General features: G+C 44.6%; 1 protein-coding gene across 10 annotated transcripts in view; it reads right to left on the bottom strand.

Annotated features, from left to right (window-relative positions):
* LOC101838805 (myomegalin) overlaps positions 1-16,447 on the bottom strand; it is a 188,589-nt gene that overhangs the window by 141,215 nt on the left and 30,927 nt on the right. For all 10 annotated transcript variants that reach the window (XR_001197344.3, XM_040752166.1, XM_013123790.3 and 7 more), the window contains exons 2-3: positions 6,109-6,164; positions 1,847-1,998 (exon numbers count right to left, since the gene is read on the bottom strand). Coding sequence is in view for 9 of the 10 variants with exons in the window: in XM_040752166.1 (XP_040608100.1) it covers positions 1,847-1,998; positions 6,109-6,164 (208 nt within the window). In the remaining variant the exon portion in view is untranslated. The remainder of the gene's footprint in view (positions 1-1,846; positions 1,999-6,108; positions 6,165-16,447) is intronic.

Genomic DNA, 16,447 nt, shown 5'->3' with positions numbered 1-16,447 from the left:
GGGACAGTACCAAATGATTACTGTTCAAACCAGGATGGATCCTGGCTGCTCATCCCAAGCCTGTGTTCCTTTGATATTCTTGTTAAGGCTAAGAGAACTGAAGCCCTGTCTGCTGCTGAACCTTCAACGTAGCTCTCACAGGGAGTACCTACCCACTCTCACGGGGAGCACCTACCCATCCTTTATCCCAAGGCTATGGAACACGTGTTTTAAAACTTACAGAACACACATGGTAGTTTTTCCATTTCAAGGTAGGTCACTGGAATGTGTCCTTACCCCTCAGCAATGTCTTCCTAACTAACGACTCCTCTCATGGAGGTGCCGCTGATGTACAAAACAGATGTGAGTGTTTAAGGACAAATGCACATACCAGCACTTGGTGAAACAGCAATTTAGTTTCCCTATTTCTCTCTTAGCACATAGAGGACAAGGGTTTAAAATGCCTTTGGCTGGCCTCCGTGATTCTCAGACCTGAGAAGTAAGGACTACGCCATCACGTAAGACCTGAACTACAAAAGCAAAGGACTCAGGAGTTATAGCTGGAGCTCAGCTGACCCCACAGCTCAACCCTAGCTCAACCCCACAGCATCCAGTCATTCATCCCATCGGTGGGTGTGATATCCTTCATTTCTAAGTTGCCCATTACCTCTCAACAAAAGAGTGTGCACAACACACTCTGTCTTTCCAAGGCACCCACACATCTCTGAGATGCTCTGTAGACGCATTCGCCCTTTGAGCAGCAGCTGCTCCAAAAGGTGGGGGAAAGGAAGGTGTGAAGGTGTTATCACCCCATCCCATCACCATTATTGCCCACAGAAGTATCTGGAAGGATGCGAATGCAGTCCTAGCAAATGTCTGTAATTATGAGTCGAGGAAGGACAGAGTAAACCCATGCTAACACCACTGCTTTTGAAAATGTAATTTCACCTTGCTGAGTAAAAGGATGGCCATTTGTTTGAAGACCTATGTACAAGTAGTACTCAAGTGGAACCTGCTCCTTGGGTATCCCCCAGAGGGCACCAAAGACCTGTTTCTTTTTTTAGACCATGGGTGCAAAACATTCTGAGTGCCTCCTCTTGGCTGGTATAAATGTAGGTTTTATTGCACAGGCATCCTAGACTCGGGCTGGCTTGTAGGAAGTGGGGACTCTGCATTGTACCATCTGTTATTGCTCTTGGCCAAATCTAAGACTATTCTAGGAGTCTGAAGCAACTTTGCCTAAGTCTTGTTGCAAAGCAAATGGCTTTGGTTGCGCTTCCTCATAGAACAGAGAATATCTAGCTTTTTGGCATTGTCCAAGCTGGCAATAGAGAAAATAATGCTTGGTTACTGGACTGGGAGTCCTGGGCTCACTGTGTTGCACGTACAGCTTCTCTGGGTATCATTTAACCTTCCAGAGTTTATCTGAGAAGTGAATGAGGAAGATGACCAGTAAAACAGAATACATCAGTACAAGTAATTGATCTTCCACCAACCACTGGCTCTAGGAAATAGCTAACAGCATAATGCTTAGTATATACACTCTCAAAAGGGTCACCATCATGATAATCAAGCTCATAATCTGGTCTATAGATCATATTTTTTAGGTTTATTTACTTATTATGAATACAGTGTTCTGCCTGTATGTATACCTGAAGGCCAGAAGAGGGCACAAGATCGCATTACAGATATGGTTGTGAGCCACCATGTGGTTTCTGGGAGTTGAACTCAGTACCTCTGGAAGAGCAGTCAGTGCTCTTAACGTCTGAGCCATCTCTCCAGCCCCTATAGATCATATTTTTATATAATTCTGATTTCGTGTTTGTGTTTCTAATTGGGATTAGAATTACCTACACATGTGTCTCACCTTCTCAAAGTCCCGAAGAGCCTGGGTCTGCACCAGAGGGGGCTTCTCAAATGCTCTCAAGGAGTGTGAGTGCCCAAAGGGGATCTTCTCACCGCTTCTCCAGGTCTGTGACTGAACCGGAGGACCCCGATCTTTAGTGTCACTGAGAAAAGCTGGCAATGAAACATAACAGTAAGAAAAACTGTACATAATAAAGGCAGCACAACTGTTCTAACAGTTCCAGCAGAATTTCATTTCTGTGACATATGAGCCAATTGTAGGTCCTATAGAAGGGATTCACACACAATAACCTTTGTGGAGTTTATTACTAATGGTGTCTGGTAAATACTGACCCATAGCTTGTGTCCATGCCTCTTTGTGACAGGATGGCCATATTCCTTCTCCACGTGAGATGGCCAAGTAACTTGTGCTGGCCAACAAAAAACACATAAAGACGACGCTTTGTGTGTCAGGTGGTGAGGCCTTGCAACCCTGTTTTTCCACTCAGCTTCTTAGCACCTCTTAGCATCCATCATGTCACAAAGTTGGGCCTCCAGAGCAATGCCCCAGTCAAGCATGACACTTGCGGGCCACAGATGGGGGCACAGGAGGGATTATGATCTGAGGTTTAAAAATGTAGAAAACTAATCTTTTCTAGGCCGACAGAAGGAAACAATGAGCCTTTATAACCGAGCTATTCTTTTTGCATTATACAGAACCACCCCAACACGCGGAATCCAATGACAATGTGAGAGCAAGTAGCAGCAAATGGGCCCTTGATAGCCTTGAAGTTCGCCAGACACTGGGATAAAGTCGTCTTAAGGAGTAAGAGGCAAACTGTCACCCTGTGCTCTTTTTCTTTCCCTCTCTCTGCCCACCCCCCATTTGTAAGCTTGCCAGAGGACTGTGTCATGGTTTGGATCTTAACTGTCCCCCAAAGGCTCACTGGTCAGCCTCTAGCACTAGCGGGAGATGGATGTAGGGGTCAACAGAAGGAAGATAGGTCACTGGGGACAAGTCCTTGGGACCCTGACTCTTTCCCTCTCTCTTTGCTGCTGGGTCTCCATGGGGTGGGTATGGTTCCTCTGCCATGGGTTCCTGCTGTGAAGTGAATGGGAAACAGAGTCAACCAACCACAGACTGGCACCCCTGAAACCAGGAGCCAAAGGGAACCCTGCTTTCCAGTTGATCTCTTCAGGTTTCGTGTCACAATGGCAGAAAGCTAACAAACACAAAATATAGGACAGGGGACCAGGTCAGCATGCTCCCATCACCTTCCTAGAATTTTTTTTTCATAGCCTCAGACGAGATTTAAATTCATCTGTGTTAAATGGAAAAGGAACTTTTGAAGAAAAAAAGTAAAGGCGAATCATCAAGTTGTGAAAGAGAAATGGAAAATGTCTACTATTCTAGCAGAGGGAGAGAGAGAGAGGGGAGAGAGAGAGAAAGAGAGAGAGAGACAGAGAGAGAGGGAGAGATCAAGCGTACCATGGTGATCTTCTTTTTGGTTCACTTTGTCCTGAAAACTCCTCCCCCCAATCTCAGGAGTGTGTCCTGGCCTGTCTCTCCAAGGGAGAATAAGGAGTAGGGGCCATGGATAATTGCTAGGAAATGGCTGTGGTGGAAGGAAGCCCTTTTAAGATAAAGGAAAATGAATGTAAAAGGAACATTGCAGTATTCTGGGTGAAAGAAAAGTCTCCTGCAAGAAAGAGGAGGCTGGGGAGAGGACAAGAAAAAGGGTATCAGAAGGCAGTTGGCGAGAAAGGTGATGAGGGGAGAGGCGAGGCTCAGTGGAGCAGCTCTAGCGCTGGCCTTGGGTTTCGTCCTTTCTCTCCATTACATCACTCATTTTAAAGAATGACAGCGGGAAATGTAACTCGTTTCCAAACGGAACACTGTAAGCAGGATGTCTAGTTTTGTAAAGCTCACATACTATTGCGTATGTGGTGAGAGAGCCCTGGGCTTGATGGTCATTGATGCCTGATGTTGTATAGGGGTTTAAAGCAAAGAAAATTAAAGCCCGTTTTATTGGTGGGGAAACTAGTTGTTTATAGAATTTTGTTGTTGTCTTGTTTTCTGGTATCAATTGTCTTTGATGAGGCCTCCACCAAATAGTTGTTCTGTTAATTTAACAGCACTCTCAGATCATAAATAACGTCATAAAATGATAATGATGATATTGGCCCTGGTTTGCTGGTGTGCTAAAAATGTCTCTAAGTAAATGTGATTTCTATTTTGTTTTGTTTTTTTGAGACAAGGTTTCTCTGTGAAACAGCCCTGGCTGTCCTGGAACTCACTTTGTACCAGACTGGGTGAACTCACAGAGATTCACCTGTCTCTGTCTCCCAGGTGCTAGGGTTAAATGTATACACCACCACCCAGCACGTAAATGTGATTTTTAAAAATGAGAACTGTGGAAAGAATAATTGCATTCCCATTTAGATGAAGTTACATGTGCTACTGAGTGGAGGCACAAATGATACAACAGAGTGAATCCACACCGCAGTGAAATTGATGGGTTACGGATAACAAGGTGAGCTAACCCTTTACAGCTGGAGTCAGATTTGGACTGCTTGTAAACTGTGAAACTATAAGCGGATTTCTTCATTTTTCTAAGTTTTGCTGCTTCTGTAGACAAAGTGATAATGACACTTGCATAGAAATCTCACACTGAAGACAGAAAATAAAATTGGAACATTCCATCAAATGCCTGTCAGTAATAGGTATTTTGAATGTTCTCTTTCAATATTTGTCCCAGTTCTTAGATCTTTGGCTCAAAATGCAGAGCCTAAACACCCAAAATGTTAGGTATGGTACCCTGAGAACTTCTGAATTGAATATATACAGTTGAAAAGTTGTGTGTGTGTGTGTGTGTGTGTGTGCATACGCATACGCATGCTTGCACATTCAGGTGCAAACTTACGTGTGTGGAAGCCAGAGGTCAACTTTAGATGGTGTTTCTTGAGCATCACATAACTTGTCTTTTGACACATAGTCTCTCATGGTCTGGGACTCCCAGTCAGGCCAGGATCTTGCTGTCCCTGCCTCTCCTGCACTGGGATTCCAAGTGTACAACAGCAAGTGCTTTACTGACTGAGCAATCTCCTCAGTCACTTGGATACCAAGCTTAGGGGATACTGAGGTCTTTAATTTATTCAAATTAAGACCTTATTCCTTCTGCGTGGAGCACACGAACCATTCATGAAAAATTGCAAAATGCTTAGCAAGTGAGCGAAATCCTCAGTTTGGGGCAAGTCTTTGAGAAAAATGTTTCCCAAAAGAAATCTGTCTCAGTCAGACTCCAAACATACACACAGTATGCTTTCTCTTATATGCAGACCCTGTATTGTGATTTTTATGTTTTTGTGAGTGTGAGTACAGGTTCTAAAACTAGAAAAGAGACTGCGAGAGGAGGGAAAGTGAGAGGAGGTAAGCGGCGAGTAGCAGCATGGATGTGGCCTAAAGGTGGAATTGGGACCTCTGAGGACCGGGCAGGGTGGGGGGAGGGGACAGGCAGGAGGGGGCAGGAGGACAAGGGAGTGGATGAAGCAAAGGCAAAGTATGCATAAAACACTAGCATAAAACACATCACTTCACATATTTTGTTAACTAAAAAAAAAAAGGCTCACACCTTTAATCCCAGCGCTAGAGAGACAGAGGCAGGCAGATCTCTGAGTTCAAGGCTGGTCTGGTCTACAGCACCAGTTCCAGGACAGCCATGGCTACACAACGAAATCCTGTGGGAGGGGGGGCTGTAATTTGCTTTTACAATTGAAACGTCCCTGTCCCTGGCCGGCAAATGTGCAGTAGTGTGTGTGCTATAATTATGATGACATTAATAAGAATAGTAAACAAAATTTAGGAAGTGCTTATTTCTAGACAAGGATTTTGATCATTTAATCCTACTTCTGAGAGTGACATCGTTACTATACCTGTTTTAATGGGGCATCGGGATAGAGGTTTCATTTTGGTGGCAGACTTCATTTTACTCATTTGCAAGTGACTTTAATCTTGCAGTCCTAGCCTTATTAAAAATATGAAGAATTCACAGAAGTATTTGTGTCGTGACTGGCTGTACTGTGCTGCCTCCTAGCATAAACAGTTACTTACAGTATAAAATTCCCCACTGGGGAATTCCAACTAGGGAATTATATATGCACTGGTGTGTACTATATTTGAGGAAACTCCTGTATGGAACCAGAAGGGCCCCACATCAAAGGAACCGATTTTGGAGAATGGCAGGAAACAGTGATGTGAAAAGGCAGGGCTCCTGGCATCCTTACCTGCTGCACTACTTGTTCTGGGTACCATCTCTCCATCATCTTCTCCAAAATAACGTCTGTGGAAAGAATATACATTCATTAATGAGTTGCATGGCCCAAGGCTCCTATTCCTAAGGCACATCTGCGAGCTGTTGTCACCCATTTCTTCTCGGGCACCCACCAAACTCTTGCATGTATTAACTGCTATTGTGGTCAATGCTGGCAAAGGCACAGAGAATTTACCTACTGTAAGGGCTTGGTGAAGGGAACCTTTAGAGACAGTTAAGGAGGACAGCAACCAGATGAAGAGTGGGAACAAAAGAATGCTCTATCAGGAGTCAATAGCAAGGATCAGAAGTCAAGAAAGTCCCTGATGTGTTACAGGAGGCAGTCTGCACCTTCTTAGAGAATCAATAATAACAAACGATAGAAGAACACTTAAGTTTTAGATGCCGTGCTCTGGGTGCTGAGTGGTGCCACATGGAGTGAGAAGAAAGAGAAAAGTGTTCTAGTGTGATCTTCCACGTGATAACATGACCAAAAACAATTTGGGAAGGAAAGGGTTCATTTCAGCTTACATTCCCATGTAACAATCCATCCCCAAGGGTTACTCATGAAGGAACTCAAGCCAGGAACTTGGAGCAGAAATCACAGAGGAAGGCTGCTTTCTGGCTGGCTGACTCCTTTTGCTCTAGCTTGTGTTCAGCCAGCCTTCATTTATAACTCAAAACCACCTGCCTAGGGGTGGAACCACCCACAGTGGGCTGAACCCTTCCACAGGGATCCACAGTCAAGACAGTTCCCCACAGTCATGGCCACTGGGCAGTCTGATCTCATACTCCTTCTGAGGTGACTCTCGGTTGTGTAGAGCTGACGATGAAAACTAGCCAAGGCCACACGGCGGGCGTCTATGTCTCAAGTAAGAAGACGTGAGGGTTTCAATCAGGAAAAAGACAGCAGAGAAAGAAGCCAAAAGCTTTCATGTTTAGAGAGAAGAGCTGACACAATGGGGGCTAGAAATATGGCTGAGTTGGTTAAGTGCTTGGCTAGCATGTATGAAACCCTGGGTTTGCTCCCCGCACCCATGAGCAAAGCATGGTGGCTCCTGCCTGTGTCATAGCACTTAAAAGGTAGCAGCAGGGGGGTCAGAAGTGTGAGGCTATCTGTAACTGCGTGTTAAGTTCAAGGCAAATCTGGGCTATGTAGGCTCCAACATCACATAAATAAACAAAGAATCAACACAAAAATTTTTGAAATGAGAGATCCATTCATGCAAATGTTAGTAAAGGCTTGATCCAGGAGTCAGGGCTCCATCTGCATAGTAGAGACAAACACTGCAATCCTTTACACAGAGAGGGCAAAGATCACAGAGATCAGTCAATAAGTACTTGCCAAACACCCACATGTTGCTAGGTGCTGTGTTGTGTTTGAGTTTTTGATTTGGGATACTTTAGGCAACAATGGAGACTGAGCCCGGAGCCTCCTGCCTGCTGAGTGAGTGTCATTTTTGTGTCTCAGTGCCCACCTCCATCCCTCTGAAAGGAACCTAGGCCTCACTTATGCTAGGCTAATGGACCACATATGCAGCCCTTGAAGCAACGTTTTAGACAAAAGTTGTACCAGTAATAATAATAATAACATAATAATAGTAATAATAAACCAGTGATGATGATGATGATGATGATTATCCAAAGGGCCAGGAATGCAGCCTGTGAACAGAGCTCCTATGTAGCGTGAACAGAACCTAGGTACTGTTTGAAGCTTCCCAAATGCAAAACAGGCACAAATATCTCTGTAGTCATGGGACTACAGTGAGAGAAGACAATTAAAATGTATAGGAGAGTGCTTTTATGGTACAAGTTCTATAAAAGGGTGAGTGTGTAAACTGAGGGCATGGTCACTCTGAGGGACGGTTGAGGGGGAGGTTTTTATTGTAGAGATGAGGGAGAGTAGGGCCAGAGGCATCTGGAAGGGTCTAGAACAGACAGAGAGAGAAAAATGATAGGCTAAACATGGCCAGCAGACTGGGGAGGAGGGAAGAGAAGAAGACAGAGAGAGAAGAGGACCAAGAGAGAGGGGACCAAGAGTGACATAGCCAAAATCTAGGGTTATAGGGGAATGAGAAATGGGGGAGCTCATGAGCTAGAGGTTTAGGGTAGGCTGCTTGGCATGAGAAGAGCTGAAAAAAGCCACAGGTCCTTATGATGCTGAGCCTGGAGGCCAGCATTTGCATTGGTGTGCTAATAGGCACCACCTTCCTGAACTGGGCTCCTTTGGTAGAGGGGAACTGGAAAGGTCACTGGAATTGGGAGAGAGGGGTGGAGTTTCCTTTGGACCTGACAGTGAGGGAGATGGAGAAAGTGGTTATAGGGAAGGGACAGAGGTAAGAAAAAGCAGAGACTGTAGTTTTTAGTGAAGCAATGGGTAGCTATGGGGGTATGTGAGAAAAGACTAAGCTGATAGCATCAAATGTAAAGGTCCCACAGGGAGCACCTAGAATGCAGAACAGTGAGCAGGTCAGTGTGGTCAGAGTGAGGGGAGAGGGGGTAAGAGGGCTGGGCAGGGGGCACAGACTGGATAAAGCCTTTCCACACCTGGAGGAATTTAGCTACTGGGGTTTTATAAATCAGGAAGATGACTGGAGTGGCTTGTGGCTTAGAATGGCTGCTGGCTACTGTTTTGACAGGCTGGGTGGGCACACAACTAAGACAGGAACAGAGATGGCCACAATTACTCTGCAGAGAGCTGCCTTGTTGTTGACCTTATTTATCCTTTAAGCTTTGGGTATCATCCCCAGACAGTGGTGACCAAAAAGAGCTCTGCAGACAATGCTTTCCAGGGCTTCTCCTTTAAAAGCCAGACAATAGTCGCAGGGAGGCAGAGAGGAAGCTGGCATTTGTTTGGAAATTGATGTTTGCCTCAGGGATGGAGTCACATAAATCTTCACTCTGTTAACCAGACGGACATGAAAGCATCAGACATGACAAGTTGGGAATGCATACAGCGGGCAATTCTTTCTTAACCAAAAGTAGATCACGGGCTTCCAAGTCCCGGGTCCTCTGCCTTCCCTCCATCCTTATTAAAAAGCCTCCCAGTGAGTGAGTCACCTCATGGAAGAGAGGATGCAGGTGCCACTTGCAGATTCCCTCCTGCCTAAGTGAAGCTGAGAGAAGATGTCAAAATTACTTAGCAGGATAACGGCTTCAAATATGTGTGAGGGGAAATTTATAGTTCTCTGTGCTGCTCTCTGAGCATGTGTTCTCAGTCCAGAAAGGTGGCTGCCCATCTGTTGTCAGAAGCACAGTCACCTTCGGGCCAGATCTACCCACCCGACACTCCTTTATTCCATTCACACCCGGGTGACCCATTTCTCCATTCCCTTGATAAATAAGAGGGTCTGCCTCTTCACACAGGGATAAGCCCCGCCCACCCCACCAAACAGAGTAGACAAGTGTTTTCCAGCTTGCCACAGCCCTGCCCCTTCCTGCCTGGTCCCTCACAGATTTCTGAGGCTGCTGCCCTGGTACATACAGACAACATGCAGACAGAGTTTCCCTTCTGCTTTAAGACACGAGAAATCGCTCAGCTTCAAACACTATTCATTCATTTTGTGGAAAGCTGCTAGCTTGCTTGTGTATCATGTTTAACTCTCTAAGCTTTTATTTCCTCAAATACTCACACAAGTAGAATACAAGGTACTGTTTCCTTATATCAATTACAGATTCTATTATCGAGTTTAGATCTGGAATGCCTCTCCCCCAAGGCTCCAGTGGGTGGTGGTCCCAGAAGGTGATAGAGACGCTAGGAGGCGCAACTTGGGTTAAGGAAGTAAGTCACTCCGCATATATCTTGTTCCCCAGGCCCCCATCACTCTTTCCTCTCTCACATCCTCATTCTGTGATGTTCTCCTTCACCAGAGGTCCAGAGCAGAGCCAGTGGCCCCAGACAAAACCTTAGATCAATGAACCCAAATGAGTCTTTCCCTCTTCAAGTTGCTTCTGTGTAGCATTTTGTCACAGTGATAGGACACCCACTAAGACAACATTTAGCAACAAAACTCATCTCAATGCTTTTTAGGGATCTAAGGTTCTTTCCAGACATGATCTTGTGCAATCCTCCTTGCTCAGCAGATTCCAGATTCCAGAGCAGGGGCAGGCTGTAACAAAGCAGTGTCTGGGCCCTCCCGGCTGCCTCACCTTCCCCCAACCCACACGCGCACGCTCAGTTTGCTGCCTGTCTGTGTGGATCGATACCTGGAGGGATAGAAAGGTCAGCTTAGATAGGACTGAGTTAAAAGGCATACTTGTAATCTCTCAGGAGAGTTTTTAAAAATCACTTTAGCTCTATTAACAGCTCAAGTTCTCTCTCTTAATGCCAGACAGTAGGCACTCTCCACTGCTGGAAAAGGTCGGAAAGGAATTTGATGCTTCCCAAGGGAAGGACGGAACCCATGGGGCCGAAACACTGAGTATATGTCTAGAGGGTTTCCACTGTGACATCTGACAAACCTAAGTGCAAAGAGAATTGAGGGAGAGTAGACAGACTCCAAGTCTGTACACACACACACACACACACACACACACACACACACACACACGCCAAATGATATGGTATGCTCTTCTGTTTTAGCCAAGACTGAAAAAATATGTGTATCTCTTGTCCTAGTTTCTCATATTGAACTGTATTTAGATTGAAAAACAAAACAGAAGTCCGCAGGTGAGTCCGGTTCAGCTAGCATGCTGATCACCAAGGCACTGATAGCTCTCCCACACAAATATCTGTATATAATCATTTCCCCAAGAAGCTTTGACCTTTTCAAAAGAAGTTTCAGAAAGAAATCTCCCGTATAAATGAGGAATAGCCCTCACCTTTTTCTTTCTCCCTAATATTATTATTATTCTGTTAGTAACAAAAGGATTCCACGAAAGTCGTATGTGCTAGTGCTCTTGCCAAGACAGTGTTCTGTTTAGTTGAAAGAACCAAGATTCTCCAAGCACAGCCTGCTCACAAGCTGTCCACTTGCTTGATTTCTGTATGCCATTTCACCTACATTTTCTTGATCATCAGATAAGTGACTGCTATGATATTAAATTCAAGCAACACATCGATACTTCATATCTTATATCACTGACTTTTCCGTAATTTTCCAAGTTGATTAGGTTTGGAATTAACAGAATGTAATTGCTACTCTCTGAAAACCATCTGCCACCCCCTGTCACTCTAATGCTATCAGCTTAACTGATGGCTCTTTCCAGCCATTTCTGGGAATGGTAGCTTCACTTACTCTAAAGCATAGCCAGGACACTCAAGTATGATTGGCTTGAGCACAGTTCCTTTGAAGACCCTACACTGCATTGGCCACTAGTCTACTTTCTCATGATGCTGGCCTACTAGACTACTTTCTCATGATGCTGGTCCACTAGTCTACTTTCTCATTATGCTGGTCCACTAGTCTACTTTCTCATTATGCTGGTCCACTAGTCTACTTTCTCATGATGCTGGTCCACTAGTCTTTCTCAAAATACTGGCCCACTAGTCTACTTTCTCATGATGCTGGTCCACTAGACTACTTTCTCATGATGCTGGTCCACTAGACTACTTTCTCATGATGCTGGTCCACTAGACTACTTTCTCATGATGCTGGTCCACTAGTCTACTTTCTCATTATGCTGGTCCACTAGTCTACTTTCTCATGATGCTGGTCCACTAGACTACTTTCTCATGATGCTGGTCCACTAGTCTACTTTCTCATTATGCTGGTCCACTAGACTACTTTCTCATGATGCTGGTCCACTAGTCTACTTTCTCATGATACTGGCCCACTAGTCTACTTTTTCATGATGCTGGTCCACTAGTCTTTCTCAAAATACTGGCCCACTAGTCTACTTTCTCATGATGCTGGTCCACTAGACTACTTTCTCATGATGCTGGTCCACTAGTCTACTTTCTCATTGTGCTGGTCCACTAGTCTACTTTCTCATTGTGCTGGTCCACTAGTCTACTTTCTCATTATGCTGGTCCACTAGTCTACTTTCTCATGATGCTGGCCCACTAGTCTACTTTCTCATGATGCTGGTCCACTAGTCTACTTTCTCATGATGCTGGTCCACTAGTCTTTCTCAAAATACTGGCCCACTAGTCTACTTTCTCATGATGCTGGTCCACTAGACTACTTTCTCATGATGCTGGTCCACTAGTCTACTTTCTCATGATGCTGGTCCACTAGACTACTTTCTCATGATGCTGGTCCACTAGTCTACTTTCTCATTATGCTGGTCCACTAGTCTACTTTCTCATGATGCTGGTCCACTAGACTACTTTCTCATGATGCTGGTCCACTAGTCTACTTTCTCATTATGCTGGTCCACTAGACTATTTTCTCATGATGCTGGTCCACTAGTCTACTTTCTCATGATACTGGCCCACTAGTCTACTTTTTCATGATGCTGGTCCACTAGTCTTTCTCAAAATACTGGCCCACTAGTCTACTTTCTCATGATGCTGGTCCACTAGACTACTTTCTCATGATGCTGGTCCACTAGTCTACTTTCTCATTGTGCTGGTCCACTAGTCTACTTTCTCATGATGCTGGTCCACTAGTCTAGTTTCTCATTATGCTGGCCCACTAGTCTACTTTCTCATGATGCTGGTCCACTAGTCTACTTTCTCATGATACTGGCCCACTAGTCTACTTTTTCATGATGCTGGTCCACTAGTCTTTCTCAAAATACTGGCCCACTAGTCTACTTTCTCATGATGCTGGTCCACTAGTCTACTTTCTCATGATGCTGGTCCACTAGTCTACTTTCTCATGATGCTGGTCCACTAGACTACTTTCTCATGATGCTGGTCCACTAGTCTACTTTCTCATTGTGCTGGTCCACTAGTCTACTTTCTCATGATGCTGGTCCACTAGACTACTTTCTCATGATGCTGGTCCACTAGTCTACTTTCTCATGATGCTGGTCCACTAGTCTTTCTCAAAATACTGGCCCACTAGTCTACTTTCTCATGATGCTGGTCCACTAGACTACTTTCTCATGATGCTGGTCCACTAGTCTACTTTCTCATGATACTGGCCCACTCGTCTACTTTTTCATGATGCTGGTCCACTAGTCTACTTTCTCATGATGCTGGTCCACTAGTCTAGTTTCTCATGATGCTGGTCCACTAGTCTAATTTCTCATGATGCTGGTCCACTAGTCTACTTTCTCATGATGCTGGCCCACTAGTCTACTTTCTCATGATACTGGCCCACTAGTCTACTTTCTCATGATGCTGATCCACTAGACTACTTTCTCATGATATTGGCCCAGTAGACTACTTTTTCATAATGGTGGTCCACTAGACTACTTTCTCATGATGCTGGTCCACTAGTCTACTTTCTCAAGAGACTGACCCACTAGTCTACTTTTTCATGATGCTGGTCCACTAGTCTACTTTCTCAAGATGCTGGTCCACTAGTCTAATTTCTCATGATGCTGGTCCACTAGTCTACTTTCTCATGATGCTGGTCCACTAGACTACTTTCTCATGATGCTGGTCCACTAGTCTACTTTCCCATTATGCTGGTCCACTAGTCTACTTTCTCATTATGCTGGCCCACTAGTCTACTTTCTCATGATGCTGGTCCACTAGTCTACTTTCTCATGATACTGGCCCACTAGTCTACTTTTTCATGATGCTGGTCCACTAGTCTTTCTCAAAATACTGGCCCACTAGTCTACTTTCTCATGATGCTGGTCCACTAGACTACTTTCTCATTATGCTGGTCCACTAGTCTACTTTCTCATGATGCTGGTCCACTAGACTACTTTCTCATGATGCTGGTCCACTAGTCTACTTTCTCATTGTGCTGGTCCACTAGTCTACTTTCTCATGATGCTGGTCCACTAGACTACTTTCTCATGATGCTGGTCCACTAGTCTACTTTCTCATGATGCTGGTCCACTAGTCTTTCTCAAAATACTGGCCCACTAGTCTACTTTCTCATGATGCTGGTCCACTAGACTACTTTCTCATGATGCTGGTCCACTAGTCTAGTTTCTCATGATGCTGGCCCACTCGTCTACTTTTTCATGATGCTGGTCCACTAGTCTACTTTCTCATGATGCTGGTCCACTAGTCTAGTTTCTCATGATGCTGGTCCACTAGTCTACTTTCTCATGATGCTGGTCCACTAGTCTACTTTCTCATGATGCTGGCCCACTAGTCTACTTTCTCATGATACTGGCCCACTAGTCTACTTTCTCATGATGCTGATCCACTAGACTACTTTCTCATGATATTGGCCCAGTAGACTACTTTTTCATAATGGTGGTCCACTAGACTACTTTCTCATGATGCTGGTCCACTAGTCTACTTTCTCAAGAGACTGACCCACTAGTCTACTTTTTCATGATGCTGGTCCACTAGTCTACTTTCTCAAGATGCTGGTCCACTAGTCTAATTTCTCATGATGCTGGTCCACTAGTCTACTTTCTCATGATGCTGGTCCACTAGTCTACTTTCTCATGATGCTGGTCCACTAGTCTACTTTCTCATGATGCTGGGAAGCAAGGCCTAGGTTCCTTCCTCCATAGCAAAGAGCAACCCCATGGTGGAACCTGCTGTGCAGTATTTCCTACAAGGCAGTTAGATCCTAGTGTGCAAACTGCACTCTTGCTACCATCATCTTCTAATTCCATCAACTGAATCTTTAGAGTGAAAGAACCAGGAATCAGTTACCCATTGGCTTCAAAAATTAGTCTCTTAATATATGAGATAATTATACCTTAGGACCAAGAATGTGTCCAAAACCACTTTGAAAAGGTTGATGTCACGCTAGGCTCCACCATTTTCTTTTGTTTAGTCTTACCTATTAGAATAATTAACCCAAGGTTGTGTTTTCTTCTCATATAAGTGGAAAACTCTCCCAGATATGATTATTTTCAAGATCCTTCCCTAGGCTATAGACTTGGAGGCAGTTCTAAGTACTGTCCTGGGCCCCATCCCCTCATTTACCACCACCTTGCTTTAAGTTTCCAATTTGAAAGGCCAAGGTTAGTTTTTCTATCTTTCTAGTTTTTTTCATATAAACAATTTCAGAAGCAGAAGAGTAATATGTTTGAGCAGAATGTACAGTAGAAACTGGGACTTGATTACTGTTGCTATTTTTTTACAGGAACTGTGTGTGTTGGTGTATATGTTCAGGTATGAATGGCTTGTGCACATGTGTGTGCATGCATATGAGGGGCAGAGTTCAACATCAGATGCTTTCCTCTTTCCCATCTTTTTTGGGAAGGGATAGGGGGCAGGGTCTCTCACTGAAACTGGAGCTTGCTGGTTTGTTTAGCTAGGAAGTCCCAGGAATCCTCCAGCCTCTGCTTGTCCAGCTGTAATGACAGGTGTGTGCCATGCCTCCAGACCCGGCTTTTACGTGAGTGTTGGAGATCAACCTAAGGTCCTCGTGATTGCACAGCAAGCTGTTTACCAATGGAGCCACCTCCTAAGCCCTGTTTCTAGAGTTAACTTTATGAACATTTATGGAAGAGTTCTTTTCATGCAAGGCACTGGGACAAAAAAAAAGAAATTATGGATCTCATCATCCCATAATAGATTCTGAGAAGAAGGCACATGGTTCAAAGAGGTAACTGAGAAGAATGTATGTAAAGGAATTTCAGAACATAAACCAGGCAGTAATATAGTCTTCACAGAGACGGAGGTCTAGGAACCCCACGGGAAGCAGAGAACATTCACTGGATTTAGGTCTTAAAGGACAGCTGAGAGTACACGGGGCAACATGAGAAGGGACAGCTGTAAGTAAGCAAAGCAACACGACAAAGGCCTAAAGACAGGAAGACGAACGATAGACTCAGTGGCTTTGTTCCCCAGATCTAGTCATAAATGGCTCTCTAGGGTCCATTCCCCATCCGTGTGTTACCTTTCCTGCAGAGGGGAACATTAACAGGACATCTTCACCTGACCTCTTCAAGCATTGCTACAGTTTGGATCTCAAAGGCCTGAGAAAGGTCAATGTGCTAAATTAGTCTTGGCCACCATCACATGGCACTATTGGGAGGCGGTGGAGTCTCTGGGAAGTGGGCCATGGTAGAGGGAGTACTTACCATGTGTGTGCCATTGATAGGGACAATAAGACCCAGCCTCCTTTCTCTCTTTGCTTAGTAAACACCATGCAGCGAGCAACTTTCTCTACTACATACATATTCTTGCTGTCACCACAGGCCGAAAGCCCCAAATAGCCACAGATTGAAATTACTGAAGCTGGAACCAAAGTAATCCTCCCCTTTTAAAAGGCTGCTTAGCTTAGATATGCTGTCACAACAATGCAAAGTGACTAACACAGAAACACTGATCCAGG

Source organism: Mesocricetus auratus, unplaced genomic scaffold (assembly GCF_017639785.1).
Source record: "Mesocricetus auratus isolate SY011 unplaced genomic scaffold, BCM_Maur_2.0 Super-Scaffold_100009, whole genome shotgun sequence".
Taxonomy (NCBI): domain Eukaryota; kingdom Metazoa; phylum Chordata; class Mammalia; order Rodentia; family Cricetidae; genus Mesocricetus; species Mesocricetus auratus.
The sequence above is the reverse complement of the archived record's forward strand: the minus strand, read 5'-3'. Positions and strand labels throughout refer to the sequence as shown.